At 36.6% G+C, this 16,470-nt stretch overlaps 1 protein-coding gene across 3 annotated transcripts in view; it reads right to left on the bottom strand.

The window, feature by feature from the left end:
- The window catches only part of WNK3 (WNK lysine deficient protein kinase 3), a 156,815-nt gene that overhangs the window by 31,441 nt on the left and 108,904 nt on the right, over positions 1–16,470 (bottom strand). For all 3 annotated transcript variants that reach the window (XM_044234442.1, XM_044234444.1, XM_044234443.1), the window contains exons 12-16: positions 13,980–14,127; positions 3,594–3,710; positions 1,640–1,795; positions 1,507–1,558; positions 102–239 (exon numbers count right to left, since the gene is read on the bottom strand). In XM_044234442.1, coding sequence (XP_044090377.1) covers positions 102–239; positions 1,507–1,558; positions 1,640–1,795; positions 3,594–3,710; positions 13,980–14,127 — 611 coding nt within the window. The remainder of the gene's footprint in view (positions 1–101; positions 240–1,506; positions 1,559–1,639; positions 1,796–3,593; positions 3,711–13,979; positions 14,128–16,470) is intronic.

The raw sequence follows: 16,470 nt of genomic DNA, 5'->3' as shown, positions 1-16,470 counted from the left end.
TCTCATAAGAATAAAATATCCATGAACACAAATTAAAGATATGGTATATATCTTGTAACCCCTCCAAGTCTGGAGAAAGCTGGCAGACAATGAACACTTACCAGGAAGCAGAGACAGCCCAGGAACTGTAGATACGGACTGCTGAAGAGGAGGAGGTGATTGAGCCTCACGGTTTCTTATTGTTTGATTGATACAGAATCGCCACCGACCAACTGGGGATGACTGTGGAACAGATTCATCTGTAAAAAGAATTAGCAAAAATCAATATGCTAAGCAATTGTCAACATGTTTACCCTATTAAGGAAACCAGGTTAAAACACCAATTTGTCTTGTATCTCCATTTCCAACAGCATTAGGATATGTGTAATTTATAAGACCAGACCTCCCAACGCAGGCAAATACTCTAAAGAACTAAGTACAAGATATTATTAGGGAAGGATTTTTTAAATATATGAAAGCAAACATTGTAGCAATAGCAATTAGAAGAGGGCACATTTTTGGGGAAAAATGGAAAGCATTTTCTCCAATAAAACCTCTATCTCCTATTCTACATCCTGATTATGATGATGCTTACCCAATTCTATAGGTATTAAAAGTTACAGAACTATACACCAAAAGAAAAAAATCAATTTTACTATATGACAACTTAAAAATAAAGTCCCTACATCTTTACTCCTACTTTGTAAATTCATTCAAATAAGTAATTCGTTTTGTAAACTTTACCATACTTTATCACTCAGAAATCCGTTCAAATTCCCCCTAGCAAGAAAGAACAGAGGAGGACCCTGGCATCCTAACACAAAGTAAATTTCAGGGTAATGGTATCTGGTTTCATGACTCCCACACCACCTGTTGCTTCTTCATGTTGTTATAATTCCTTCACAGGTCCTCATTTGTCTATGGCTCTTCGCCCCCTCCCAGATACTCTAAATATAACCATGACCAGAGCTGAAAAGAATGGAGAGATAAAGTCATCAGAAAAGAAAACAGAAGAACCCATTTTTAGTCCCTGGAAGTTTAGCTAGTAACTGATTTACAAAAACTTATCAGTGATCACAGCAGGTAGAAGTATAACACTAGTGGAAGGAAATCAAGATATAAATGACTATATTAAAACCGAGGCAAACTTAGAACATAGTGATATTGATTAAGAAAGGTACTGTCCACATCATATCAGTGGTTTAAAAAACCAACTTACCAATTAACTTCAAAAAGTAAAGCCATTAAAGGTCATCAGAACTGTGACTGCTTTTCTGATAACATACCATGCAATGACTCAGAAATCAATTAATTGGATAAAGAACCAACACTTGAAGAAAATCTGGAGAATGACTTTACTTCTTATATCTGGGCTGAAAAGGCCTTTCCAAGTGTGGGTAAATCTACATTAACAATTTATGAACTTCCTTTATGGGCTAGTATCTTTCTCAATGAAGATACATAAATTAAAGTTTCCAAATGTCTTGCTTCAAAAGCCACATGGTAAATTTTATGAAATATACTTACTGCTGGTTTGAGTGGATGCAGAATTTATCTGTACTTGTTCAGATGATCCTGTCTGAATTAAAAATGAACAAATAAATTAAGAAGTTCCTGATATATATCTGAGAAGACCTATTTGCTAAGCAACTGCTCTTACTTGGCTATTGTTGGATTCCACAATAATAGAGTCAATTCCGATGGCTCTATCTGCAGCAGAGTGGACATGAAGGATCTCCTGGGCTTGACCTACAATAGCCCTCAATTCTTCTACAAATTTTTCTTTCTCACTTTCTAGCACAAAGTTATCTTCAACCTGTCCAAAAGTAAAAGTAAGTCTATTTAGTTTATTCAAGATTGTGATATTATATCAATGGTGACTATCTTAAAGAAAAGTAAATGAAAATTGAGTATTAGATACAAAGGCCACAAGAGAATTAAAAACAACCAGCACTGGGGCACCTGGGTGGCTTAGTCAGCTGAGTGTCCAACACTTGGTTTCAGCTCAGGTCATGATCTCAGGATCGTGAGATCGAGCCCAGCATCAGGCTCCACACTCAACAGGGAGTCTGCTTGAGATGCTCTCCCTCTGCCCCTCCCTCTGCTGGCGCTCTTGCGCTCTCTAAAATAAATAAATAAATCTTTTAAAAAAATGACCACACTAAAATGCCATGTAAAACATTAACTTATTCTTATTTTGAGACCACTGATGCTTGTCAGATTGGTACCACCTACCAGAGAAAAAGCCAGCATTTAAAAAAACATCTCACATTCTATAAATTATCATTTGAGGAACATAACTGAGGAAATGTTTATGATTACCACTAGATGTCCAAACCCAAAAGTTTTTTAAATCACAAAATGAACATCTCTAAAGGCCTGAAGAACTCAGAAAACATGTTAAACAAGAGGCCGAACTAGACTGGAGTTGGGTGTGGAAGGAATAGGGTGGCTGAGTGATGGACATTGGGGAGAGTATGTGTTACGGTGAGTGCTGTGAATTGTGTAAGACTGATGAATCACAGACCTGTACCCCTGAAGCAAATAATACATTGTATGTTAATTTTTTTAATTACTAAAGAATTTCAGTTTTATTTCCTGTGTAACAATTATTAGATCAATGAACTATTTACTGAAAACAAAACAAAAAAAGAAGCAGAACTAACAACATTATTAACTTTAAAAATGATTAATTCGTTTTCTTCAGGAATGCACATCTAAAGAAAACTGGCAGAAACAATCAGAGGGTTTTGGAGGGGAGGAGGGTGGGAGGTTGGGTGAACCTATTGGTGGGTATTATGGAGGGCACGTATTGCATGCAGCACTAGATGTGGTGCATAAACAATGAATTCTGGAATACTGAAAAGAAATTAAAAAAAATAAAGGCTATTAAAAAAAGCATGAACTACTCTTCCTACTGCCCTTATTTATCTGCATTTCAAAAAGGGCAAAACAACTAACTTAAGCCTAACAATTCAAAGAAAATATGAAAACTAAAAGAAATGATGAGTATTATTTAAACACCTATTTATGGGGCGCCTGGGTGGCTCAGTGGGTTAAAGCCTCTGCCTTCAGCTCAGGTCATGATCCCAGGGTCCTGGGATCGAGCCCCGCATCAGGCTCTCTGCTCTGCGGGGAGCCTGCTTCCTCCTCTCTCTGCCTGCCTCTCTGCTTACTTGTGATCTCTCTCTGTCAAATAAATAAATAAAATCTTTTATAAATAAATAAATAAATAAACACCTATTTGTAAGATGACATATCAGTACCTAACACAATAGAATTACCTGCTTAGGCCTTACATCCAAAGATTCTCATTTAATTAGGGACCTAGGCAATGGATTTGTTTGTAAAAAGCTCTTAAGATGACTTTAACATGCAGCCCGGGATAAGAAACACTGACCTCTTAATAAAAACCCCTCATATTTTAGAGATAAATATACTGAAATGAAAGAAGTTACAGTGACTTACTTTTTGTTTTAAGTAGTATAGTTCTGTGCAAATCTTAAAAACTAATGGTACCCTAAAAAGACTGTTCTGAATAAGTGAGGTGAGAGTATGAGTGAAAAAAGATACAGAATGCTAAAGGTTAAATAACTTGGTTTCACTGTACTTACCATATAGTCTGCAATATCCTCTGGTGCATCACCATCAACATCAAATTTGAAGGTGACCATCTTGTTGTTGTGTGTCTCCAGTTGACACTCCACCATATTGTCTCCAGATATTGATACCTGGATACAAAAATTTCACCAATTTAAGAGTCACAGTTATTTATTATCTTCTCTTTGCAATCAACCAAAGAACTAGATGAGCATATGTTCAATACATGGAAAAATAGTTTAAACTGTTGAAAATATAAAAAGATTGTTTTTTTTCCTATTGAAATAGTGCCTTAGCACCCATCCTATGCCAAATACAGGAGTTAAACTAGCAAAATATAAATTAGAAATGTGATCCAACAGAAATGAAAAAGGAATACAACTTCTATAAAAAGTAAAAAGAAAGACAAAAAAGTCAGAAGAAGTCTATTTTTTCCAAAATGCAAAGATCATTCAGTCATTCATGCCAAAATTCTCTTAATCCTACAAATTGGCTCTTCAAGCAAAAGAAAACATACTGCTATTGAAAATGTATACTGGTTCAGACTTTTTGGACAGTCCATCTAGCAATATGTATTTAAATTTTTTTAAATTTTCTTTAGTTTTATTAATTTATCTTAAATTGAAGTATATTAACATACACAGTTATATTGAATTCAGGTGTCCAACATACTGATTCAACAATTCCATACATTACTCAGTGCTCACCATGGTAAATGTACTTACCACCTGTCACCAAACAATGTTTACAATGTCATTGACTATATTCCCTTTGTTGTACATTCCCCACAACAAAACAACTTCCCCTCTACCGACCACTTTTATTCTCTGTATTAATGAGTTTGGGGGTTTTTTTGTTTGTTTTTTGTCACCTTTTCACCCATTAATTCTACTTCTAGGAATGAAGCATTAAGAAGAATCAGGGATGTTTATAAAGATCCATGTTCAAAAGTGTCTGTTACAGAGAAACACACAGAGACAGACAGACAAAAGGAGAGAGGGGGGCGCCTGCGTGGCTCAGTGGGTTAAGCCTCTGTCTTCAGCTCAGGTCATGATCTCAGCATCCTGGGATCGAGCCCTACCTAGGGCTCTGCTCAGCAGGGAGCCTGCTTCCTCCTCTCTCTCTCTCTGCCTGCCTCTCTGCCTACTTGTGATCTCTGTCTGCCAAATAAATAAATAAAATCTTTTTTAAAAAAAGGAGAGAGAAAGACAAAAAGTTAAAGAAGACACAGACTGGCAGACAGAGAGACTGAAAACAACCTAAATGACAACAGAAGAAATTTTTAAATTGTTATAGCTCTATATAAGGGACTATGTAAGACAGCAATTGGAAATATTAAATTACTGAAAAATTACTGACATAGGAAAATGTACATGATATATTAAGCTTTTAAAAAAGGAGAATATGCCTTCTCAAACTACTACAAAAACATAGAAGGGGAAGGAAAACTTCCAAATTCTTTCTGACACCAGCATTAACTGGATACAAAACCAGATTAAGAAACTGCAAAAGAAAAAAAAAAAGAAGTAGAAACCAATATCCCTGATAAACACAGATGTAAAAAATACTCAACAAAATACTATCAAACTGAATCCAACAACACAGTTTAAAAAAAAAAATCATTCACGGGGCGCCTGGGTGGCTCAGTGGGTTAAGCCGCTGCCTTCGGCTCAGGTCATGATCTCAGGGTCCTGGGATCGAGTCCCGCATCGGGCTCTCTGCTCAGCAGGGAGCCTGCTTTCTCCTCTCTCTCTGCCTGCCTCTTTGCCTACTTGTAATCTCTCTCTGTCAAATAAATAAATAAAATCTTTAAAAAAAAATCATTCACCACAATCAAGTAGAATTTATTCCTGGGATGCAAGGGTGGCTCAATATTCATGAGTCAATCAATGTGATACACACACATCAACATGAGAGAGAATAAGCCATATGATCCATTTCAATAGATGCAGAAAAAGCACATGACAAAGCACAACATCCTTTCACGATGAAAATACTCAATAAATGGGGCGCCTGGGTGGCTCAGTGGGTTAAAGCCTCTGCTTTCGGCTCAGGTCATGATCCCAAGGTCCTGGGATCGAGCCCCACATCTGGCTCTCTGCTCAGCAGGGAGCCTACTTCCTCCTCTCTCTCTGCCTGCCTCTCTGCCTACTTGTGATCTCTGTCTGTCAAATAAATAAATAAAATCTTTAAAAAAAAAAGAAAATACTCAATAAAATAGGTTTATAGGGAACATCCCTCAACAAAATAAAGGTTGTATGTGAAAAATCTGTAGATAACATCATGCTCAATGATGAAAAACTGAAACCTTTCTCCCAAAGGTCAGGAAAAATTCAAGGATGTCTACTTTCACCCCTTTTATTCAACACAGTACTAGAAGTCCTAGCCACAGCAATCAAATGACAAAAACAAATAAAAGGAATCCAAATCAGTAAGGAAGAAGTAAAACTTTCATTATTTGCAGACAACATACTATATATAGAAAATTTAAAGAAAAAGAAAACAAAACAAAACACTGAAAAAACTACTAGAACTGATAAATGAATTTACTATGGTCACAGGATACAAAATCAATGTACAGATATCAGTTGAATTTCAGTACACTAATAATGAATCGGCAGAAACCGAAAGAAAGAAAGAAAGAAAGAAAGAAAGAAAGAAAGAAAATCACATTAACAATTGTACCAAAAATAATAAAATACCTTGGAATAATACTATCAAATTGGCAAAAGACCTATACTCTGAAAACCATCAAATACTGATGAAAGATAAAGATGACACAAAGAAATGGGAAGATATTCCATGCTCATGGATTTAAAGAACAAATACTATTAAAATGATCATACCACCCAAGGCAATCTACACATTTAATGCAAATCTTATCAAAATAACAACATTTTTCACAGAACTTGAACAAAATACCCTAAAATTTGTATGTTACCACAAAAAAACTCTGCTTAGCCCAAACAATTCTCAAAAAGAAAAGCAAAGCTAGAGGTATCACAATTCCACAAGTTATTAACACAAAGCCATCAAAATCAAAACAGTACAGTACTGGCACAAAAACAGATACTCAGATCAAAAGAACAGGATAGAAAGCCCAGAAATAAACACACAATTATATGGTCAATTAATCTTCAACAAAAGAGCCAAGAATATGCAATTGGAAAAGACAGTCTTTTTGAAAAATAGCGTTGGTAAAACCGTAGAGTTACATGCAAAAGAATGAAACTGTACTACTTTCATACATACACAAAATAAATTCAAAATGGATGAAAGAATTAAATGAGAGGCCTAAAACCATAAAAGTCCTAGATAGGAACACAGGCAGTAATTTCTGTGACACTAGCTGTACCAACATTATTCTAGACATGTCTTCCAAGGCAAGGAAAATAAAAACAGAAATGAACTACTGGGACTGTAACAAAATAAAAAGTTTCTTTACAGCAATGAAAACCATCAACAAAACTGAAAAACAACCTACTAAATTGGAGAAGATATTTACAACTGACATATCCAATAAAGGGTTATCATCCAAAATATATAAAGAAAATATACAACTCAACATAAGAAATAAACCAATTACAAAATGGGCAGAAGAGAGAGTAAGAGTTTGGCAAGACAGTGGAATAGGAGGACCTGGAGATCACCTCATCCCGTGTTTTCAATTAGGTATCATCCACATCCAAGTCAATAAACTGGACAGCGATCTGAAGACTGGCAAAACAAACTCCACAACTAAATATATGGAAGAAACATTACCTCAAAGGTTAGGAAGGTCAATGGTAAAGAAGGCTGCCTGCAGGAGGGACTAGCTATACAAAGATTGCTGAGAAACAGGTCCTCAAGGAAAACTAATCCTTATAATGTATAGCTTTAAGAACAAGAGGGGCTGAGTTTGTAAAACTAGTGAGGCTTAGAACCTTGAACTTTGAGGGTCAGCTGACTCAGCACTGGGCAATCCAGGAGGCCACGTGATAGCTGGGGGTTGTTGCCCTTAAAGAGACAGCGACCTGTGGGGAGGCAACATAAAAATGGAAGTCACAGGGGCGCCTAGGTGGCTCAGTGGGTTAAAGCATCTGCCTTTGGCTCAGGTCATGATCTCAGGGTCCTGGGATCGAGCCCTGCATCAGGCTCTCTGCTCATCCAGGAGCCTGCTCTCCCACCCCTCTCTGCCTGCCTCTCTGCCTACTTGTGATCTCTGTCAAATAAATAAATAAAAATCTTTTTTAAAAAAAGGAAGTCACAAAAAGCTGGGGGAACAGAGGAGATAGATACGTTCATATTGATTTTAGACTGACGTGGAGGACTCTTCCTAAAATCAGGGAGTCCGATACAGACCTGGACATAGGACTCAACCTCACAACCTTGAGATTATGACCAGAGCTGAAACCAAGAAGTTGGATGCTCAACCGACTGCAGCACCCTGGCACCCATAAAGTCACTACTTTTAAGAGCAGAAGACACAGGTGGCTTTCTTAACACACACACACACACACACACACAACAGACAGAGAGCCAGAAAAAATGAGATAAAAACTTGTACCAGATAAAAGAACTGGACAAGCCACAGCCTGAGACATAAGTAACATGCCTGATAAAGAAAGCAAAAAAGGATAAGGAAATTCACTGGACTTGAGAAGAATAGAAGAAATGAGTGAGACCCTTAACACAGAGATAAGGAAAGACATAACAGAGTTAAAGGGCACAACAAATAAAATGAGAAACATACTTAATAGAATGAAAAGCAAGACAGAAGAAGCAGAGAAATGAATTAGTGACCTGGAAAAAAAGAGTAGTAGAAAGGAATAAAGATGAACAAAGAGAGACAAAAGAACTATGCAACGAAAGAATAGACTTGGGAAACTCAGTGAATCCATCAAATGTAATAACATTCAAACAACAGAAATCTCAAAAGAGGAAGAGAGAGAAAGGGGAGAGCAGAACATTTATTTCAAGAAATAATTGTTAAAAACATCCCCATCCGGAGGAAGGAAGCAAAAATCCAGATCCAGGAGGCACAAAGAACCCCAAAAGAATAAACAAAAGCAGACTGATACCAAGACATATTGTAATTAAATTTGCAAAATGAGTAACAAAGAAAAAAAAATCTCAAAAGCAGTAAGACAAAATAAATCCTTAACTTACAAAGGTAAAGCTATAAGGCTAGCAGGAGATTTTTCAACAGAAACTTTGCAAGCCAAAAGGGAGTGGCATTATCTATTCAAAGTGCTGAATGGAAGAATCTGAAGCCAAGAATACTCTATACAGCAAAGCTATCATTCTGTGTAAAATAAGAGATAGAGTTTCACAAACAAAAACTAAAGCAGTTCATGATCACTAAACCAGCCCTGCAGAAATATTAATAAGAACTCTGAGCAGAAAAGAGAAAGCAAAAGTGACAGCATATGGGTTGACTGGGTGGATCAGTCAGTTGAGCGTCCCACCCTTGATTTCAGCTTAGCTTATGATCAGGGTTGTGAAATAGAGCCCCTAAGGAGTCTGCTAGAGATTCTCTCTCCCTCTCCTTCTGCCCCTCCCCCTAGTCAAGTGTGCTCCCTCTCTCTCTCCAAAGTAAATAAATAAATAAATAAATTTGAAACATGAATAAATAAGTCTTTAAAAGTAAAAAAGAGGAAAAGTGACAGTACAGGTGCAGAAAACAGAGAAGTGGTAAAAATGAGTATTTCTGTACAGAAAAAAAAAACAGTTAAGGAACTCACCAAAAAAAGTATAACATGAACTAACCTATACCTAAAACATGGGGAGAAGAGGAGTAAAGAATCGGTTCAAACTTAAATGACCATCAACCTAACACAGACTGCAATATGCAGTAAATGCTAAATCAAGTTTATCATATATCCAATATCACATATCAAAACCACTAATATTCAAAGATAAAGAAATCTAAATATAAAACTGAAAAATCAGCAATATATGAAAGAGAAAAACACAAGAAAGGGGGAGAGAAAATCTTCAGAAATAACCATAAACAAGTAATAAAATGCAATAAGTACATATCTAATAGATACGTAATTGATAATTACTTTCAGTGTAATAACTGGAATAAATACTCCAGTGAAAAGACATAGGGTAACAGAATGTATAAGAATACAATGTCCAGGGACGCCTGGGTGGCTCAGTTGGTTGGACGACTGCCTTCGGCTCAGGGCGTGATCCTGGAGTCCCGGGATCGAGTCCCACATCAGGCTCCCAGCTCCATGGGGAGTCTGCTTCGCTCTCTGACCTTCTCCTCGCTCATGCTCTCTCTCACTGTCTCTCTCTCTCTCAAATAAATAAATAAAATCTTTAAAAAAAAAAAAGAATACAATGTCCATCTCTATGCTGCCTACAAAAGATCAATTCTACACTTAAAGACTTATGAAGATTGAAAGTGACAGGGTGGATAAACATCTATCATGCAAATGGATGTCAAAAGAAAGCCAGAATAGCAGTACTTACATCAAACTAGACACTTAAACCACAAATATAAGAAGACATTAAAAAAGACATAACAATAAAGGTGACAATCCAACAAGAAGCTGTAACAACTACAAACATTTATGAACCTAACATGGGACCAGTGAAATACCTAAAACAGTAATAACAAACATAAAGGAACTTATCGATAATAATCAATAATAGCAGGGGACTTAAACACCCAACGGACATATCATCCAAACAGAAAATGAACAAGGAAACACTGGCTTTGCATGACACACTGGAACAGATGGGTTTAACAGATACATTCAGAACATTCCACCCTAAAATAGGAGAATACACAGTCTTTTCAAGTGCACACTGAACAACCTACAGAATAAATCACATATTAGCTCACAAAACAAGTCACAATAAATTCAAGAAGATTGAAGTCTACCATGCATCTTTTCTGACCATAACGCTATGAAACCAGAAGTCAGCCACAAGAAAAAAAAAAAACTAGAAAGACCACAAATATATGCAGGTTAAATAACACGCAACTAGTCAATGAATGGCTCAACCAGGAAACAAAAGAAGAAATAAAAAAGAAACAAATGAAAATGAGAACACAATGGTCCAAAACCTCTGGGATGCAACAAAAGCTGTTTTTTAAAAATATTTTATTTATTCATTTGAGAGAGAGAGAGAGAGCAAGCATGAGAAAGAGAGAGAGAGCACAAGCACAAGGAGGGAGGTGCAGAGGCAAAGGGAGAAGTAGACGCCCCGCTGAGCAGGGAGCCTGATGCGGGACTTGATCCCAGCATCCTGGGATCATGACCTGAGCTGAAGGCAGATACTTAACTGACTGAGCCACCCAGGCGCCCAGCAAAAGCTGTTCTAACATGGAAGTTTGTAACAACAATCTAGGAGTACCTCAAAAAGCAAGAAAACAAATAATCAACCTGACCTTGCTAAAAAAATAAAAACCAATAAACGAAACCTTAAACCAGCAGAAGGAAAGATAAAGATTAGAGAAGAAATAAATGATACAGAAACTGGAAAACAAAACAAATAGAAAAAATGAAATGAAAAAAATGAATAAAACTGTTAACTTCTACCAACACTTATCAAGAAAAAAAGGGCTCAAATAAATAAAATCACAAATGAGCAAAGAGAAATAACCAACACCACACATAGAAACAATCATAAGAGAATATTATGAAAAATTATATGCTAGAAATTAGGAAACTTAGAAGAAATGGATAAATTCCTACAAATATATAAACTACCAAAACTGAAACAGAAGGGAATAGAAACTTTGAACAGATAACCAACAAAGAACTTGAGTCAGTAATCAAAAACTCCCAACAAAAAAAGTCCAGGTCCAGATGCCTTCACAAGCAAATTCTACCAAACATTTAAAGAAGACTTAATACCTATTCTTCTCACACTATTACAAAAAGTAGAGAAGAATGGAAAATTTGCCAATTTACTCTATGACACCAGCATTACTCTGACACAAAACCAGATAAAGACACCACTAGAAAAGAGAACTCCAAGCCAATATCCCTGATGAACATACAAACAAAAATCAATATTTAAAAGGAAAAGGAGGGGTGCCTGGATGGCTCAGTCAGTTAAGCATCAGGCTCTTGATTTCAGCCTAGGTCATGAGCTCAGGGTTGTGAGATCAAGCCTCACATAGGGCTCCAAGCTCAGCAGGCAATTTGCTTCTCTTCCCCTCTCTCTCCCTTTCCCTGTGCCCTTCCCTCCACTCACATGCATGCTCTCTCTTTCTCTCTAAAAAATGAACAAATAAATCATTACAAAATAAAAGGAAAAGGAAAAGCAAAGCTGGAGGCAACAGAACTCTAGATATCAAGTTATACGACTAAGCTGTATTAATCAAAACACTATGGTGCTGGCATAAAAATAAACAGATAAATCAATGAACAATAATAGAAAATCTAGAAGTAAACCCACAACTTTAGGATCAATTAATCTTCAACAAAGCGGGAAACAACATCCAATGGTAAAAGGACAGTCTCTTCAACAAATGGCTTTGGAAAAACTGGAGAGCAACATGCAAAAGAATAAAATTTCACCACTTTCTTATACCATATACAAAAATAAATTCAAAATGGATTAAAGACCTAAATGTAAGACCTAAAACTGCAAAAATCCTAGAAGAGAATACAAACAGTAACTTCCTGGTATCAGCACTAGCAACTTCTTTCTAGTTGTATCTCCTAAAGAAAGGGACACAAAAGCAAAAATGATCTACTGGGACTACATCAAAATAAAATCTTCTAAACAGCAAAGGAAACAATTAAGAACGAATGGGAGAAGATATTTGCAAATTACATATCTGATAAAGGGCTAGCATATAAAATGTATAAAAAATCTTTAAACCTAACACAACAAAAACAAATAATCTAATTACAAAGTTGCCAGAAGACACAAACAGACATTTCTCCAAAGAAGACATTCAGATGGCCAACTGACATGAAAAATGCTCGTCATCACAGACCTGAAAATCAAAACTACAATGAGCTACCACCTCATGCTTGTTGGAATAGCTAAAATCAACAACACAAGAAAAAAAGTTATTGACAAGGATGTGGCAAAAAGGAACCCTCATGCATTATTGCCTGGAATCCAAACTGGTGTAGCCGCTATGGAAAACACTATGGAAGTTCCTCAAAAAGTTCAAAATAGAACTACCCCATGGTCCAGCAATCATACTACTGGCTATTTACATAAAGGATACATAAACACTAATTCCAAGGGATATATATACTCCTATGTTAATAGCAGCACTCAATAAGCAAGATATGGAAGCAACTCAAGTGCCCATCAACTGAAGAATGGATAAAGAAGATGTGGGGTGTGTATATAGATAGATAGATACACACACAATGGAATATCATTCAGCCATAAAAAAGAATGAAATCTTGTCATTTGTAGCAAAATGGATAGCACTCGATAGTGCAATGCTAAGTACAATAAGTCAGTGAAACAAGGACAAATAACATAACATTTTACTCATATGCGGTATTTAAAAACAAATGAAAAATTGAAAAAAAAAGGGAGAGACAAAACCAAGAAATAGATAACCAGCAAAGAACGTGAGTCAGTAATCAAAAAACCTCCCCTGTTTATCACAGGGGAGGTATATGGCGGATGGGTGAGATAGATGATATGGATTAGATTACCTTTATCACGATGAGCACTAAGTAATGCACACAACTGTTAAGTAACTATATTGTACACCTAAAACTAATATAACACTGTATGTTAACTCTACCGGAATTAAAATTAAAAACTTAATACAACTAATATACGTGTGTGTGTGTGTGTGTGTGTGTGTGTGTGTGTGTGTGTGTTCAGCAAAAGAAGAATATGAAATTATATATATAGGTTTAAGCATCCATCCAAAATGTTTATCACATTGGTTAGAATACTAGCTTTAAAGTCGGAAATGGATTCAGATCCAACAATCACTTGCTAATTCAATGACCACAGGCAAATTACTTTACCTTTCAAATCTTCAGCATCTTCATTTGTAAAGATGAGTATACTAACATCTATCATACAGGTGTACTGAAGGATTAAATGATAAAACAAATGCATAACATTTGGGGTTTCTACCACAAAAGAATACAATAAATATGCTACTATTACTAGTACTATTACAACCTTAATAATGTAAAATACTACACATACATATAGGAAAGAAAGATGAAAACTAAAACATTAATAGGAACTATCTCTGAGAGGTGGTAAAAAGTGATTTTTATTTTCTTGCTAATATTTGGCCGATATTTCCTAGTATAGAATATTGTAATCAGAAAAAATTTTAATGAAAGAGATGTTAGCATTCTGCAATGCTCTATACTTAAGTCTGAAGCAACATGGTCCCAACCTGTCAACATAGACCTCTACACACACACTTAACCAAATAATATTTACACACTGACCTGAAGGACAGTAAGTTGGAATTTAGTCCCCTTCTCTGGTCGAGGGCAGGAAGCTCTTCTTTGTTTGATCCGATCTTGTTTGCCATTTCCACATGGATTATCAGGGGTATTGATATTTTCTTTCACAGCTGCCACATCAGGATTCAAACTAGTTATTAAAAAAAAAAACGAAAGCAAGTCATATTCAACTTCTCAAAGAAAACATTATTCCATGATTCTCAAAGCCCAGTATTTAACCCAAATTAAAATTAACATTTGAAATTCTATGACATCTAGAATAATTCTAGAAAAATTCCAATTATAAAATAATACATAATCAGTTTAAGGAAATAAATAAGAAACATAATGTCTGAGAATATACAAAAAGCACATTGTACACTTTAAACTGGTTAATTTAATGGTATGTGAATTATATCTCAATGAAGATATTATTCAAAGTTACAAAAAACTGAGATAATATGTATTTATTTGGCAATCACCTGACAGTAGTGGCAATAAAAGAAAAACAAGGGCATTGACGGATCTTTGTGGAACCATTTATCAGAGGATGCTCTTGATCAATTTTATCTTGTTTGTTTTGGGTATATTATTAATGTGTTCAAATAAATCTTCTAAAAAACAATTTTCACTCAAAATATACCTGTTTATGTACTGAACTCAAAAGGATAGACAGATGAACAGGGTATAAGAAAGAACAAAAAATGAAAATGAGATTTTAAAAAATGTGGTAAAGGTTCATTGGAAGATGGTGGTGGAATAGGAGGACCCTATGCTTGCCTATCCCATGAACACAACCAGATAACTATCAAATCATCTAAAATACACCAGCAATTGACCTGAAGACTGGAAGAACAACTACACTATTAAAGGTACAGAAGCAGCCACACTGAAAAAGATACAAAGTGGTATAAGGTGGTATCTAAATGTGGTTTTAATTTGAATCTCCCTGATGGCTAGTGATGATGAACATTTTTTCATGTCTGATAGCCATTTGTATATGTCTTCATTGGAGAAGTGTCTGTTCATATCTTCTGCCCATTTTTTGATATGACTATCTGTTTTGTGTGTGTTGAGTTTGAGGAGTTTTTTATAGATCCTAGATATCAGCCTTTTGTCTGCACTGTCATTTGCAAATATCTTCTCCCATTCCTTGGGTTGCCTCTTTGTTTTCCTGTCTGTTTCCTTTGCTGTGCAGAAGCTTTTTGATTTTGATGAAATTAGCAAGACAGGAAACAACATGTGTTGGAGAGGATGTGGAGAAAGGGGAACCCTCTTACACTGTTGGTGGGAATGTAAGTTGGTGCAGCCTCTTTGGAGAACAGTGTGGAGATTCCTCAAGAAATTAAAAATAGAGCTTCCCTATGACCCTGCAATTGCACTCCTGGGTATTTACCCCAAAGATACAGATGTCGTGAAAAGAAGGGCCATCTGTACCCCAATGTTTATAGCAGCAATGGCCATGGTCGCCAAACTGTGGAAAGAACCAAGATGCCCTTCAATGGATGAATGGATAAGGAATATGTGGTCCCTATACACTATGGAGTATTATGCCTCTATCAGAAAGGATGAATACCGAACTTTCGTAGCAACATGGATAGGACTGGAAGAGATAATGCTGAGTGAAATAAGTCAAGCAGAGAGTCAATTATCATATGGTTTCACTTATTTGTGGAGCATAACAAATAACATGGAGGACATGGGGAGATGAAGAGGAGAAGGGGGGAGCTGAGGGAAATTGGAAGAGAAGGTGAACCATGAGAGACTATGGACTCTGAAAAACAACCTGAGAGTTTTGAAGGGGCGGGAGGTGGGAGGTTGGGGGAACCAGGTGGTGGGTATTGGGAAGGGCATGGAATGCACGGAGCACTGGGCGTGGTGCAAATACAATGAATACTGTTACGCTGAAAAGAAATAAGATAAAAACTTAAAAAAAGAAGAAAGAAAGTGTGGAGACATGTTTAGGGAGAGAATCAGAGAGTGGTCACTGGGATGGGAAGGAAGCAGCAGCCACAGAAAAGGGATACCAGACTAATACACAGGGGAGTGGATGGGAACAAATCCCCAGAGCAATTGTCTTGGAAAACAAGAGGGGCCAAATTTTATGAATTTCAGCAACCAGCAAGGCATAAGCCTAGAGTTTTAAAGGTCACTGGGCTTGGCTGGGATACAGCCCAGAGGGCAATGTGCTACACGTGCAGAGTAGGCAGGCAAATAACCTGTGAGTATACAGTGTGGCAACAGTGATCTGAAGAGCATCTGGAGTACACGGTGGGGAGGTTATTTGTTCATTTCAGACCACATCCCAGAGAGGCATCATTCATGGAGAGAAACCTCCAGGAAGAAAAGAACGAGGTGGTGCCATTTCCTTCCCCTGAACCACAGAGCCATGACAGGAACCAGCACAATGATGACAACCCCAAACTTACATGCTTATACCAAGCCATGCCTCTCCCACATTCTAGTGGAACTCCCATTCCAAGTCTCCATTGCC

Source organism: Neovison vison, chromosome X (genome assembly GCF_020171115.1).
Source record: "Neovison vison isolate M4711 chromosome X, ASM_NN_V1, whole genome shotgun sequence".
NCBI classification, from domain to species: Eukaryota; Metazoa; Chordata; class Mammalia; order Carnivora; family Mustelidae; genus Neogale; species Neogale vison.
The sequence above is the reverse complement of the archived record's forward strand: the minus strand, read 5'-3'. Positions and strand labels throughout refer to the sequence as shown.